Consider the following 16,033-nt stretch of genomic DNA (forward strand, 5'->3'; position numbering starts at 1 on the left):
AATAATATTTGAAGTTATACTGCTAATTGATCCATAATTATAATGAATCATACTGTAAGGTAAGGTCTACGTGAATACGCAAATAGCTCAGTTTGTCAAATTGTATGCAGCTGCACTGTGTATTAGCAGAAAACTGAACAATTTATTATGCTGGGTGGTCACTTTATTTTATATAATGAATGGAGATTTTTTCAGAAAGATTTTCAATAACGTATTTTTATTTAACAGCAAATATGTACTTAAAAATCAAGAAACCTGTTAAACAATAAATAATTCTGATATTAATTAAAAACAAACTTACTTGCTCATCACCAAAATAAATAACACCCTCCTCAGTATCTCGCTGACTAAAATATAAAAAAGAACGTGTAAGCAATGGTTATCTTAAAGATCTTCAAGATTAAAAAAAAATGTTTTTTTTTCTCCTCAAAAAATAAGTCATATTTTTATGGTAAAAGGCCACAAAGAAATTATATTACCTTAGCACTGTGCATGCTATCCTAATGTCTAGTGTATATATAGAATGGCTATATGAGGGAGGACCACAGAACTTTTAGGCCCAGATTCTCGAAGGCGTTACGACGGCGCAACACCATTAGCGCCGTCGTAACACCTCATCTGGCCCCGGGTATCTATGCGACTGATTCTTAGAATCAGTTGCGCATAGGTACCCATTAGATCTGACAAGCGTAAGGCTGTTACGCTGTCAGATCTTAAAAGTAATTTTTTTTCCCGCCGCTAGGTGTCGCATCGTCGCTTTTCCCCGTCGTCTATGCAAATGAGGTAAGTACGGCGATTCCCGAACATACGCGAGGTCGACGCAGCGAATTAACGTCGTTTGCGTAGCGTACCCGACGCGTAAGGTTGCCCCTGCTAATTAGCAGGCGCAACCAATGTTAACTATGGCCGTCGTTCCCGCGTCGAATTGAATAAAAATTACGTCGTTTGCGTAAGACGTCCGTGAATGGCGCTGGACACCATTTACGTATACATCTAGGCAAATGACGTCGGGGCGACGTCATTTAGCGCAATGCACGTCGGGTAATTTACCCGACGGAGCATGCGCAGTACGCTCGGCGCGGGAGCGCGCCTAATTTAAATGGTGCCCGCCCCATTTGAATTGGGCGGGCTTGCGCCGAGCAATCTAACGCTACACCGCCGCAAGTTTACAGGTAAGTGTTCTGAGAATCAGGATTTAAACCTGTAGACCTGCGGCGGTGAAACGTAGAGCTCATACATTACGCTGCCCAGGAGCAACGCTAATGTATGAGAATCTGGGCCATAATGCACATTTTTAGACGGTGTAATTTGTTTTGTTTGCTGGCTAGTTAGTAAGTATGCTGGGGATTTTTTTTGTTGTGCACCCTACTCTGAAAGCTAGTTTTAAATTGGGGCAGTTGGCATTTATTTTTTTAGTCTACTGGAATTGGCGTGAGAACACAATGAACGCAGCTGCCCTTGTGCTGTACAGTACTGGGCTTATGGTGTGTCTATGGGACTTTAAGAGGCGTTCCACCCATTTCTTTGTTTATTAAAAATCAGCAGCTACAAAAAGTGAAGCTGCTGACTTTTAATAAACACACACTCACTTGTCCCATGGTCCAGCGACGCAGCCGTTTGAAGCCTCGCCCCTCTCACTTTCCCACTGTGGTTTCGGCATTACTACTGTGGGCAACCGGCTGTCACAGCTTGCAGCTTCACATGTGCATGCTGAATGGCCATGAAATATTCTGAGACCTGTGACGAGGGTGGGAGGGGCCACCTTGGCAGCCCTGGTGGAAGTAGGAGCTGGATACCTGTCAAAACTAGGTTCCCCCCCCCCCCCCAAAAAAAATCCAAATGTGGCATGTCAGGGGGTCAGAATTTCTTAAAGTGTAAGTGAAACTCTGCTTTAAATGGGCTCCCTCCAGGCATACCTGCCTTTAACGAGGCAGTATGGCTTCCACATAATAAACACAAATTGTTAGACAGTATTGTGTTTTTTTTCTTTCTCTTAAAAGAAGTATGGGTTTAGGTAAAAAAAAAAAAAAAAAAAAATTATACTCACCTAGGTGGGTGCAGCTTTGGTCCCATGCTGCATCTCTCCTGTGCTGGCTCTAAGACAAGAAATTAGTGATCAAACACAGCTGATCGCTCAGCTCTTGGTCTTCAGGTTTCAGAGAGCTGTTGACTTTTCACAACCAGCTCTCTACTCTGTTCCTCCTCAGTGCTCGCTGGGGTGCTGAGCTGTGGAGGGGGAGGGAGCAGCAGGCTCAGGCTCTCAGTGGCTCGCTGAGAGGCTGAGCCAACTACTGGTCCAGGCATCTGGGTGGACTTTGACCATATGGTTGGGATCTTTTCAAAGCCTGGACAGACTCTGTGATGTAAGCCGACAGCAGGCTTTAGCCCGCTGTAGGCTGAAAGCAGGTCACAGATATGCAGAACAAACTGTGCTCCTGTGATCCAAAAGAGACATACAGCCAACAAAAAACTGGCTATACTTATTTAAGTAAGTGTGCTAGAAAAAAAATTGTTTTGTTTGTTATGAGGACCACTTTTGCTTTCACGGATATTTATTACAACATAATTAAAATAGAAGGTGTCCTAATTAGAAAAAAAAGGTGCTCAAGGGCTGCTAAGCTCATTGAAAAAAAAAGTTTTCGTGGATGCCAGTAGCTTTATTCACCCACAGTTCTTTATTGGACGAAACGCGTAGGGTGAAGTCTGGAATCTGATGTCACAACGCTACACACACTCACCGTGGCCATCTTGTGGGTTGGAAACATTTGCTTGTTTTATACCTTATGACATGCTCTTTTTTAAGCATTTTAAATGTGAGTACTCTGGAATTCTTTTTGGAATAAATTATACACCGGCTTGATATACAGCACCATGAGGAGTCGTTTTCTCTTATTTCAATGCATGAACCTGTGGATCCACTACCTGTGAGGGCTATACAAGATCCAGTTGCTTGGTGTCTTAGCGGAGACATGACCAGCCTGTGGATATACACAGTGCCTATTTGACCACCTATAACCTAGTGGTCCACTATTTGGGGTAAGAGGCCTGGTGTGTTGATGTTCGGTGGAGGATATCATTATTCACTCTAGTCTGTCTGCCTTACACCTTGGGTGACTCCAGAAAAGATATTTGGACTTTGGTGCCAGTGTTTGTGGACATTTATAGATGTACATCTCCGGGAGACATGTAGCCGGTCACAGCGGTGTACAGGGACTGCTGCAACAGTGATGGGGTGTAATTGGCTTAACAATTAACAATTAAATTATTGACCAGATAGCCAATGAGGATCATTACCTGTAACCAAGGTGCAGTGGTATTGTCTCAAAACCCACTATCTGACAATATGGTTCAAAGTTGGAGAGTTCATAAAGACGTATCTCTCTGTCACTGCAAACAAGCATGTAAAACAGAATTGCTATCATGGGAAAAGCATTTTCATATAATTTATGTTACTTTTACATTATTTGCCATAAATAAATTAATATGACATTCATACAGTAATTTACTTGACCTTTCATATTTTTGTTATTGTTCTAATTTAAAAAGATTTCAGAATTAAGGAGGACAAATCATTTACAATCATTCAGTCTCTGTGTTTAAAGTGGTTGTAAACCTAGTTACACCACTTTTACCCACAGGTATATATAATAAGGCTTACCTGTAGGTACTGAAAATCTCTCCTAAACCTGCAAAGTTTAGGAGAGATTTACCATATACGCTTGCGCCAATGCCATCGGTGCATGCGCACTGAAGAAATGGCTCGCTCGTGCCGTTTCTTCAGCAGCCGTGTCATGACCAGCAGCTCCAGCGCGCCAGTGACGTCATCGCGGCTCCAGCCAATCACAGCACCGGAGCACGCGAAACCGGAAAAAACTCTGGGAGACATGTTGCTGGTCACAGCGGTGTACAGGGACTGGTGCAACAGCGTTGATCTAAGGTAAGTATTTCATAATGAGCTAGTATGCGATGTATACTAGCTCATTATGCCTTTGTCTTACAGGGTTTGTTTGTTTTTGCTTTCTTTGCACTTTAACAACTATGGGAATCTGTGTGAAATTATGCTGTCCATATAGAATAAAATATTTTCATTTGTAGAAGATCAGTCCATGGGAATGTTTCCCCACAAACACAAAAAAATGTTAATGCAGTTAGCATAAGTATCTTAATTTGATTTGATCAGCCTCTTTTAATCCCCTGTACAGGAGTACTCAAACTGGACGATGGAGGGAGCAACGATAGAAGCCAATCAGGTGTCCTTCATGCACTTGTGAGGACAAGGAACATGGTGACAGGAGGAGAAAGACGTGAGAGCAGAGTGAAGTTTTGCTACAGTTTCTTTCTGGCCAATCAGAGGCTAATTCTATTGTGTAACTGCAGCCCAGAAAGTCAGGTCACCAATTTTGTTGTAAATCTTGCAGGGTTGTGTAAATTTAATAATTGGATACACAGAATAAAAATTCCTTTAGCGGGTAAAACAACACCCATTTAGGCATCATTCACACAGAGGGATTTGATCCATGCCCTATGCAGGGCCGTGTTTTACCTGCACAGGGATGCACAGGTGTTGCATGCATCCTCATGCAGGCAGTCCCATTAAGGTCTATAGGGACCCAGCAGCGGCATGGACACAGTCGCTGCTCCCAATATGACATTGGTGTGGATGCACGTGCATGCCCCCAAACTCTCCCTGGATGCACGTGGGGCCGGGCATCGGCACGGATGTCACATTGCGAGCAGTGGCTGTATCCATGTAGCTGCTGGGTCCCAATAGACCTCAATGGGATGCAACACCTGTGCATCTCTGTGGAGGTGAAACACGGCCCTGCACAGGGCATAGATCAACTTGTGTGAACAAGGCCATATGTACAGTATTTCTACTCTGTATTTAGCTTTATTTCTTCAGTTCAACTTTATACAAATATGAGCACAGCCAAAAGATACGTAGAGCATATAATATTTGTAGGACACTGAATTCTGTTTAGTAGATAGTTACTATACCCTATACAATGAAACGTTCCCAGTATAGCCATGCAGATTACTAGGTCTTACCATGTTCCAACAACTATCTTGTTATAATGAGGCATCAGTGTGGAGTCTGAAATCCATTTTATTTTCCTGTTTTGTTGTTTGTTTTCATCCTAAAACAAATGTAATGATAAAAATTGTTGTTATGTTCCCTTTGTACATACATTGCACTGTATTCTCTCTAAGCCTCGGTTAACACTATGAATCAAAAAAGACAACAGTTTTGCGCCAAGTGATGTGAGGTATATGATGTCTCTGGAAACAGTCTATGATGAAAGTCTAATAAATAGAGGACATAAAATAGGGAACTAATTCACATGGGCAGCCGGTCCAAGAGTGGTGCAGCGATCTCTCTTGCTGAGCTGTTGTGTTCTGACAGGGGGACGCCCCACCCCGCCGCCAGAACACTCCGATCTTCGCCATTGGCTGAGACCGCTGATCGGGAGTTAGCCGGCTGCTGTTTTTCCAGCATGTACGTTCAACAGAAGCTGGCAAAACAGCCAGCTACTGTCGGACAGAAGACAAACACACGGGCCAAATGTCAGCTGTTTTTTGTTTGAACCACCCGATGTCTCCCAACATTCGTCCCGTGTGTACAGGCCTGTTGGGCAGTTTTAAAGACTGGTCAATGATTATTGATGTCAGTATTCAGCTAAGGATATTGTTTAGTGTTTATATATGTATCCACACCTTGTAATAGAAGAATCCTATAATAAAGTGCTGATTACTGACAGCAGGCAGTCTGCTCCCTGTGCATATTATTACAGTATGGTCACAAGAACAATTAGGAGCGCAGAGGTGATCATTAACGCAACAATTGCCTCATCTTGAGCCATTAATAAATGTCAGTTACAGATAGCCTAGCTTGAGCAATGAGATAAACTGCTGTGTCATTTGATCCCAATCTGAATTCTAGCTCTTCTTTGTTAGAGGAACTAGACCAACAGACACCCTGAGCCTTCACAAAACACAATTTAAAGCCCGACTCCAGACAAAATATTTCTGATTTGTTTTGGTTGGATTGCAGAAGATTCAAAATTCCTGTTTTTATTTCCCAATATCGGGGAGTTTTTCATTTATTTTCTGTCCCTTGGAAACCTGTGCAAAACATAGGGGAATGGTTGTTTCCAGGACAGGAAGGTCCGTCCTATTGTGCATATTGTACAGTCCTACATATAGAGATAATCACCCACCTTCTCCTTTAAAACCATACTATAAATTGTATTTTTTATATATATATAGTGACATATTTATAAAGTTCGGAATTTGCCTTCACCAAACATTCGCAGGTGCAGCATGTGTGTTAATTTATTCATTGATTTGGTCAATGTTAGGCAATAGTCACATTCACTGCTTTAAAGTATATGAAGGGCTTTTTTTAGTTTTAGATAAGGTTCAGAAGGGTTTGGCTCTATGAAGGGAATTTATTAAGGCTGGAGTAGGCATAATCTGGAGCACCAAATCAGTTTCTGTCTTTCATTTTCAAAGCTTAACCAAAAGAGCCGATGATAGAAAAAGATTGGTTGAGCCTGCTCCAGTTTCGATAAAGTTTCGATAAATTCCCCTTTATGTCAGGTTTTTATTGCTGTCTATAATGGGAACCGAAAAATGATAAAAGAGAACGGAGGGCGCACCGACCTAGTGTGATACTGATAAATGAGTTTTATTAAATTGTTAAAATAAAACATTATACTCACAAGTGGAGTTTTAAAAACAGGCCTTGAAAGACAATACAGCAGAAGTTCAACACCATCGGCAGAACACAATATTTGCTTCGATCTATGACCGTGGTAAAGGCTGACGCGTTTCGGGGGCGTACCCCTTTCTTCAGAGCTTGGTGGCCGAAAAATGATAGCATTATGACCAGAACAATTGATGAGGAAAAAGACCGTGGGCCAGATTCACGTAGAGCAGCGCATATTTAGATCGGCGTAGCGCATCTCTGTTACGTTACGCCGGCTCAATTTCGTGATGCAAGTACCGTATCCACAGAGTATTTGCGCCCAAATTTGCGCCAGCGTAATGTAAATTCCGAGGCGTAAGGCGGGGTAATTGAAAGTGGGAAGGAAGTGGGCGTGCTCCATTGAAATGAGCCGTGACCCCGTGCAAATGAAGGGCCGGCCGGACTGCGCATGCGCCCATGATTCTGCACCTCACTGCGCATGCTCAGAACTCGGCACGGCGCAATCAGTGAGAGAGGAACTAGGCCCGGCGTACTTAGTGAGATACACCCTGTGTATAAATAGGCCCAGACAAACGCCCTTCCATTGCAAAAGTACATCCTTGTGTTTCCCTTCCTGAAGCAAGGTGCTTTTGTTCTGTTGTCTGTGGCTGTGTGTTGGTTAGTGTAGGAGTGTTATAGTAAAGATTTATTGGAGTAGGAGATTGTATTAGCTGTCTGTTTTTTCTGAGTGTTTTTTGTGTCTGTTTTTTCTGTGTGTTTTTTGGTGTCTGTATTAGCTGTCTGTTTGTGCTGTTTGATTTTGGTGTCTGGTTTTTGCTGTCTCTTTTTGTGTCTGTTTGTTCTGTCTGATTTTTGTGTCTGTTTGTTCTGTCTGATTTTTGTGTCTGTTTGGTGCTGAGTGTTTGGTGGTTATATGGCACCAAAGAGGAGAAAGCTAAACTTCTCTGTTCGGGAGAAGCAGATCCTTGTCAGGGCCATAACCCGACATGGGCGTTTTTTGCATGGCCCTGAGAGCCGGGACATCACCCCGGCCAGGAAGAAGGAGATCCTCCAAGAGATCGTTGTTAATATCAATACCTTGGGGGGGAATACGAGGACCGACAGTGGTATCGCAAAAAATTATCTGAGGAGCGTGGTCCGTGATAAGCTGGCCAAGCTTACAGCACATGCCAGGGGCACTGGAGGGGGACAAACCTTGCACCATCAGGTGGACTGATGAGGAGCGTGCAGTGGCCCAGTGCTTCCACAGCCAGCAAGTGGTGGGCCTAACTGGCTTTGACTCCGATGAGGCCGTGAGGACAGGTAAGTGTTTTTTTTTTCTATCCGGTGTGTAGCATGTGTGGGGGGGGAGGGAATATGTGACAAGTGTGTGGATCCTCCAACCTGTGTATGTTTTGTGTCATCCACAGATGGCCAGGAGGGTGCTGGGCCATCTGGCCAGTCTGCTCCATCCCCCGGACATCAGGCTGCTGAAGAGCCCCAGGAAAGGCAGGAGTCCTCAGGGGAGGGGAGTGGCCACAACTCACCTCATGAGGAGAATGAGGGGGAGGAGGTTGAGGAGGAGGAGGTAACCATTGCCAGTGAAATACTTTGCCTTTTGGATGAGGCTCCCTCTGTGGCTGGCAGCAGTCAGGCCTCCATCAGGGGTAGCCCCTCCCACTCCTCCCCCAACAGGGCTCCCCCCCAGGGGGCTCCCCTTCTCCCATGCCACAAGCCTCATCTGCAGGCAGGAAGGCCACACACAAGACCAGGGGGGTGGCAGACTTTCTGCCTGCAAATCTTAGGAGGGACCAGGCCCGTGAGACCCACCATCTGGGTCAGGTCACCCGGACTTTGGCCCAGATGGAGGACAGCCTGGCCTCCATAAAGGACTCAGTGAATGATGTGAGCTGCAACTCCTTGGCATTCATAAACTGCTTTAACGACCTGCAGACTGCCACAGCAGGCGTTAGTCAGGACGTGAATGCCCTGACCCAGGCTGTCCAGGCCAATACCCAGGCTGTCCAGGGCAATACGGCAGCCCTGAATGTTGGCCTCAACAGAATAGCCGTGGCCTTGGAGGGCAGGCCAGCAGGTGGACAGACACCAGGGGAGGCTCCTCCTTCCCCTGATTCCCCCCCCATTTGTCTCCCCTGAGGGGCCGTGGCCGACGTTAATTTGGGATGTACTTTTGATTTCAGTTTTTCTTAATTTTTTTTGTTTTTACTGTGATTATGATTTGTTTTATGTGTGTGAATGATGTATGAATGTGGGGGTGACATTCCTGCCAGAAAAGGGGTGTCACCCTCATTTGTGGTGGAGTAGGGATCCCCAGGACCAGAGAGAAGTGATCCCAGGTCCGTGTGAAAGGTGTATGAATGTACAGTGACATAATTGGAGCCTTGGCAGGGCGTTGCTGCTCCCTAGTACCGTGCGGTGTACTTTGGTCTAATCCAATTCGATGAGGATGTGGGGTGTGTGTGCTAGGGACCACAGTGGTGTGCATGCATGCATTCTACTTGTGCCATGATTAATGTGTGTGTTTAACGTGCAAAGATGCCTTCTGCGAGGCGTCTCCTGACTGTTGCTCCCTCAGAAGACGGGGTATCCTCGGGCAGGGGGGGAAGGTCTGGTTCAGGGGTCAGGTCATCACGTAGCTCAATCTCTAGGCCCCTTCTCACGGCGAAGTTGTGCAGCATGCAACATGCCCTGATGATCTGGCACACAAAGTTTGGGGAATACAACAGGGTACCCCCAGACTTATCCAGGCATCGGAAACGGGACTTCAGGAGGTCAAATGTGCGTTCCACCACTGCACGGGTACGTATGTGTGCTTCATTGTATCTTTCCTCTCCTGGGGTTTGGGGGTTCCGGAATGGAGTCATGAGATGGGGTCCAAGTGCATATGCAGAGTCACCTGGAAGGGATAAGACAGGAGGATGTTAGTCATGCATGTGCCCCTCGTGATGTCTGCATCATGGGGGGGGACAGACATGCCTGACACCCATGTCACTTACCAACCAGCCAGCTGTCCCCATACACGTTCTGTTCAAATTCTCTTGGGGTGTTGCTTTGACGGTATATGTAGCTGTCGTGGCTGGATCCTGGGTGTTTGGCACGGACGTGCCATATGAGGTATTGGGCATCGGCTATCACCTGTACGTTGATGGAATGGCAGTGCTTCCGATTGCGGTACATGTGCTCTGTCTCACGGGGGGCTGTAGTGCCACATGTGTGCAATCAATGGCCCCCACGGTGCCTGGGAATTGTGCAATTCTGTAGAATTCACGCATTGTCTTCATCCGCAGGTCCTCCTGGGTGGGTTTGATGATTTGGTTGGCCATGCGTCTGAGGATTGTGGGGACAACCTGGTGCACACATCTGCTAATGGAGGATTGTGACATCCCAGCCACCACTCCACTTGTACGCTGAAAAGAGCCAGTGGCAAGGAAATGCAGTGTTGCCATTACCTTGACCAGTGGCTCCACTGCATGTGAGCGGTGTGTTGGGCTGATGATGTCATCTTTCAGGGTTGTGGTTAATTCCACGATGGCTTCAGGGCTGAATCTGAAGGTGCGAAACACCTCAAAAGCAGGCATGCCAAAGACGTCTATGCGTGTGTGGTATATCCTCTCCTGTGCCCTCCTTCTCCTCCTCCGTTCCCTCCTCCTTCTGCGTGCCTCTAAAGTCACTAGTATAGCTATGAGCATGGATGCCCCTGGCATGTTGGCATACAGATTGTTGTCCTGCAAGTGTGTGTGTTCAGCTCGTCCCTAACGGTGTTGCTTTAGCTGACCTGCACACGTCTGGTGCAAAGTTAAGCCTGCTTTTATAAGGTGTAACTTTCCACCGGGAAAACAGCTGATGCGCACAGGGCGTAGCCTGCGCTGCACAAACGTACTTTTGTGGATCGCCGTATCTCCCTCATTTGCATATTTGCCTAGCAAAACAATGGTGCGTCTAGCGTATTTTGCGCCCCAAGATGCGCCGGTGTAATTGTTTTACGTTGGACGGAAAAAGCTGTTTTTCAGGCGTATCTCGTTTTGAGGATACGGCGCATTTTTCAATTACGCCACGCATCTCTAGATACGCCGGCGTAAGTGCTTTGTGAATATGGCCCCAAATTCCAACCTATTCAAAGATAGGAATTTTGCTTGCTTTGGAGAGATATCCTCTCATTTCCTGTAGTGCCTTCAGAACAAGAAGTAAAGGGAAATCTTCCCAACGGGACACAGAAGCAGAAAACAACCTAATTAGGGTTTTAATCCCCCTGTTCACTGTACAAAACGAAAAAGGTTTGGCTTTAAATTGGTAATTGCACCTCTGCAGATTTATACAAGTAATATCATGTAAACTGGGAATAAAATACTCACCAGAATAAACCGACTTTTCTTCAGTTTAAGATCTGATGTCCAAACTGAGAGAAGACCATCTTGTCCTAATGCCAATAATGTATTGTCTGGCATGGGAGATATCTGTATTAATGGTTCCCGGTGCGGAGTGTCTGCTATTACTGCAGGAAGCTGAAAAGTCACCTTGTAATTTGGTTGTTCATGAAGATGATGATGAGACTCCAGTTCTTCCATAATAAGCACCTGTAAGATAAATCCATTTAATTTAAATTTTTTTATTTTTTTATTAACCACTTAAGCCCCGGACCATATTGCTGGTCAATGACCAGGCCACTTTTTGCGATTCGGCACTGCGTCGCTTTAACTGACAATTGCGCAGTCGTGCAATGTGGCTCCCAAACAAAACTGGCATCCTTTTTTCCCCACAAATAGAGCTTTCTTTTGGTGGTATTTAATCACCTCTGCGGTTTTTAGTTTTTGCGCTATAAACAAGAATAGAGCGACAATTGTGAAAAAAAATGAATATTTTTTACTTTTTGCTGTAATAAATATCCCCAAAAATATATATATTAAAAAAAAATGTTTTCCTCCGTTTAGGCCGTTATGTATTCTTCTACATATTTTTCGTAAAAAAAAATCGCAATAAGCGTTTATTGATTGGTTTGCGCAAAAGTTATAGCGTCTACAAAATAGGGGATAGTTTTATGGCATTTTTCATAATATTTTTTTTTACTAGTAATGGTGGTGATCAGCGATTTTTATCGGTACTGCGACATTATGGCGGACACTTCGGACACTTTTGACACATTTTTGGGACCATTGCCATTTTTATAGCGATTAGTGCTATAAAAATGCATTGATTACTATAAAAATGCCACTGGCAGTGAAGGGGTTAACACTAGTCAGCGAGGAAAGGGTTAGGTATGTTCCATGGGTGTGTTCTACCTGAAGGGAGGGTGGGACTGACTAGGGGAAATGACTGATCGCTGTTCATACATTGTATGAACAGATGGTCAGGCATTTCACCCCCTGACAGGACCTGGAGCTGTGTGTGTAAACACACAGCTCCCGGTTCTCGCTCTGTAACGAGCGATCTCAGGTGCCCGGCGGCGATCGCACCTGCTGGGCGCGCGTGGGAGTCGGGGGCGTGCGGGCTGCTCGGCGAGATGACATAGATCTACGTGATCTCGCCCAGCAGAGCCGACCTGCCGCCGTATAACTGCGGCGGCTGGTCGGCAAGCGGTTAATTTACAAGTGCTTATTTGTATCTCTAAACATCATACAATCTTTGTGTGACTCTTAAAGCGGTGGTTCCCCCTTAAAAACAACTTTTTTTTATTCCACTGGCCCCCCACATTACAATCGAATTAAGGCTCTTATTTTTTTTTTCCTGCTGTACATACCTTGATACAGCATCTTCACCCGTGCATCCGGGTTGCGAGTCCCGCGGGAGTGGGTGTTCCTCACATGTGTTTGATTGACATTTTTCCCAAAAACGAGCTCTCCCCCCGTCGCGTAAGCCGCGTCACGATTGGCGAAAGGAGCCGAACGGCGATGCGCATGCGCAGTATAGCGCCGACTCGCCGTTCGGCTCCTTTCGCCAACCGTGACGCGGCTAACGCGACAGGGGGGAGCTCGTTTTTGGGAAAAATGTCAATCAAACACATGTGAGGAACGCCCACTCCCACGGGACTCGCAACCCGGATGCACGGGTGAAGATGCTGTATCAAGGTATGTACAGCAGCCAAAAAAAAATAATAGTCTTAATTCGATTGTAATGTGGGGGGCCAGTGGAATAAAAAAAAGTTGTTTTTAAGGGGGAACCACCGCTTTAAGCTGGCCATATGAATGTTCTTTTTTTTAATGACTGTTCATATGAAATTCTGAAAAATTGTAGGTCAAAGAATTTGATGATGGCATCATTGAGTCAGCTAATATATTTTAATTCAATCTTATTTTATTGAGAAAGGAAAAGTGTACAGTACACAAATACAGTGGGGATCGAAAGTTTGGGCACCCCAGGTACAAATTTGTATTAATGTGCATAACGAAGCCAAGGAAAGATGGAAAAATCTCCAAAAGGCATCAAATTACAGATTAGACATTCTTATAATATGTCAAAAAAAGTTAGATTTTATTTCCATCATTTACACTTTCAAAATTACAGAAAACAAAAAAATGGCGTCTGCAAAAGTTTGGGCACCCTGCAGAGTTAATATCTTGTACTGCCCCCTTTGGCAAGTATCACAGCTTGTAAACGCTTTTTGTAGCCAGCCAAGAGTCTTTCAATTCTTGTTTGAGGTATCTTTGCCCATTTTTCCTTACAAAAGTCTTCCAGTTCTTTGAGATTTCTGGGCTGTCTGTCACGCACTGCTCTTTTAAGGTCTATCCATAGATCTTCAATTATGTTGAGGTCAGGAGATTGTGAAGGCCATGGCAAAACCTTCAGTTTACGTCTCTTGATGTAATCCCCCGTGGATTTTGAGGTGTGTTTAGGATTATTATATATTTGTAGAAGCCATCCTCTTTTTAACTTCAGATTTTTCACAGATGGCATCAAGTTACCATCCAAAATTTGCTGAAATGTTATTGAATCCATTTTTCCTTCTACTCGTGAAATGTTCCCTGTGCCACTGGCTGCAATACAACCCCAAAGCATGACTGATCCACCCCCATGCTTAACAGTTGGACAGAGGTTATTTTCATTAAATTCTGTGCCCTTTCTTCTCCAAACGTACCTTTGCTCATTCCGGCCAAAAAGTTGTATTTTAACCTCATCGGTCCACAGAACTTGTTTCCAAAATGCATGAGGCTTGTCAATATGTTCATTTGCAAAGTTCAAACGCTGATTTTTGTGGTGAGGACGTAGAAGAGGTTTTCTTCTGATGACTCTTCCATGAAGACCATATTTGTACAAGTATCTCTTTATAGTGGATTAGTGTACCACAACTCCAGTGTCTGCCAGATCTTTCTGGAGGGATCGTGCAGTCAAACGTGAGTTTTGAATTGCTTTTCTCACAATCCTGCAAGCTGTTCTGTCTGATACTTTTCTTGGTCTTCCAGATCTTGCTTTAACTTCCACTGTTCCTGATAACTGCCATTTCTTAATTACATTCCGAACAGAGGATATTGACATCTGAAAACGCTTTGCTATCTGCTTATAGCCTTCTCCAGCTTTGTGAGCGTCAACTATTTTCAGTTTCAGTTTTCTAGACAACTGCTTAGAAGAACCCATGGTGCTGATTGTTGGGGCAAGGTCAGATGAGTCTGGGCATTTAAAACCTTTGAGCTTGACATCACCTGGTCTTCCCGGACGATGATTGAGAACAATCCATGACACTGGCAGGTCTCAGCTTTGCAAAGAGGGCAGTGAATGCTATAAATTCTGCAGGATACCCAAACCTTTGCAGACGCTCACAAAGCTGGAGAAGGCTATAAGAAGATAGCAAAGCGTTTTCAGATGTCAATATCCTCTGTTCGGAATGTAATTAAGAAATGGCAATCATCAGGAACAGTGGAAGTTAAAGCAAGATCTGGAAGACCAAGAAAAATTTTACACAGAACAGCTCGCAGGATTGTGAGAAAAGCAATTCAAAACCCACGTTTGACTGCACGATCCCTCCAGAAAGATCTGGCAGACACTGGAGTTGTGGTACACTATTCCACTATAAAGAGATACTTGTACAAATATGGTCTTCATGGAAGTCATCAGAAGAAAACCTCTTCTATGTCCTCACCACAAAAATCAGCATTTGAACTTTGCAAATGAACATATAGACAAGCCTAATGCATTTTGGAAACAAGTTCTGTGGACCGATGAGGTTAAAATAGAACTTTTGGCCAGAATGAGCAAAGGTAAGTTTGGAGAAGAAAGGGCACAGAATTTAATGAAAAGAACCTCTGTCCAACTGTTAAGCATTGGGGGGTGGATCAATCATGCTTTGGGGTTGTATTGCAGCCAGTGGCACGGGGAACATTTCACGAGTAGAAGGAAAAATGGATTCAATAAAATTTCAGCAAACTTTGGATGGTAACTTGATGCCATCTGTGAAAAAGCTGAAATTAAAAAGAGGATGGCTTCTACAAATATATAATGATCCTAAACACACCTCAAAATCCATGGGGGATTACATCAAGAGGCATAAACTGAAGGTTTTGCCATGGCCTTCACAATCTCCTGACCTCAACATAATTGAAGATCTATGGATAGACCTTAAAAGAGCAGTGCGTGACAGACAACCCAGAAATCTCAAAGAACTGGAAGACTTTTGTAAGGAAAAATGGGCAAAGATACCTCAAACAATAATTGAAAGACTCTTGGCTGGCTACAAAAAGCGTTTACAAGCTGTGATACTTGCCAAAGGGGGCAGTACAAGATATTAACTCTGCAGGATGCCCAAACTTTTGCAGACGCCATTTTTTTGTTTTCTGTCATTTTGAAAGTGTAAATGATGGAAATAAAATCTAACTTTTTTTGACATATTATAAGAATGTCTAATCTGTAATTTGATGCCTTTTGGAGATTTTTCCATCTTTCCTTTGCTTCGTTATGCACATTAATACAAATTTGTACCTGGGGTGCCCAAACTTTCGATCCCCACTGTATGTCATTCAATAACACATAGAGATAAACATAATTTCAATACTGGTATCATAATGTCTCATTGTATAGATAATTTGTTAGCTTCAAGTGAGTTAGTTTGTTATATAAGCCTGTGTAGCTATATCTTCTATCATGATAAAATGTCCGGATGTTTAAACACAGGTAACTAAATGTACAAAAACAAAGGGAAACACATTAGGCAAGAATTTAATAATGCACAAATTATTATATCCATTGCATGAATTGCATTAAATATCAGCAACAGGACATTAGTGAATTAGACACCTTTAATATAAACCTGTTATAACGGAAATACTGAGACCGCCATTTGTGACCTTCTTCTAAAATTGCCTAATGTCATTCTGAGCCACTAACCTAAAACAAGCTTAC

At 43.9% G+C, this 16,033-nt stretch overlaps 1 protein-coding gene across 4 annotated transcripts in view; it reads right to left on the reverse strand.

Annotated features, from left to right (window-relative positions):
* LOC120918840 (WD repeat-containing protein 64-like) overlaps positions 1-16,033 on the reverse strand; it is a 73,260-nt gene that overhangs the window by 55,108 nt on the left and 2,119 nt on the right. For 3 of the 4 annotated variants that reach the window (XM_040330700.1, XM_040330685.1, XM_040330707.1), the window contains exons 2-6: positions 16,019-16,033; positions 11,062-11,283; positions 5,050-5,138; positions 3,295-3,387; positions 302-347 (exon numbers count right to left, since the gene is read on the reverse strand). The exon at positions 16,019-16,033 is cut by the window's right edge and continues 41 nt beyond it. In XM_040330700.1, coding sequence (XP_040186634.1) covers positions 302-347; positions 3,295-3,387; positions 5,050-5,138; positions 11,062-11,274 — 441 coding nt within the window. In that variant the 5' untranslated portion in view covers positions 11,275-11,283; positions 16,019-16,033. The remainder of the gene's footprint in view (positions 1-301; positions 348-3,294; positions 3,388-5,049; positions 5,139-11,061; positions 11,284-16,018) is intronic. The other variant, XM_040330692.1, reaches the window with a different exon arrangement.

The sequence above is a fragment of the Rana temporaria genome, chromosome 1 (genome assembly GCF_905171775.1).
Source record: "Rana temporaria chromosome 1, aRanTem1.1, whole genome shotgun sequence".
NCBI lineage: Eukaryota > Metazoa > Chordata > Amphibia > Anura > Ranidae > Rana > Rana temporaria.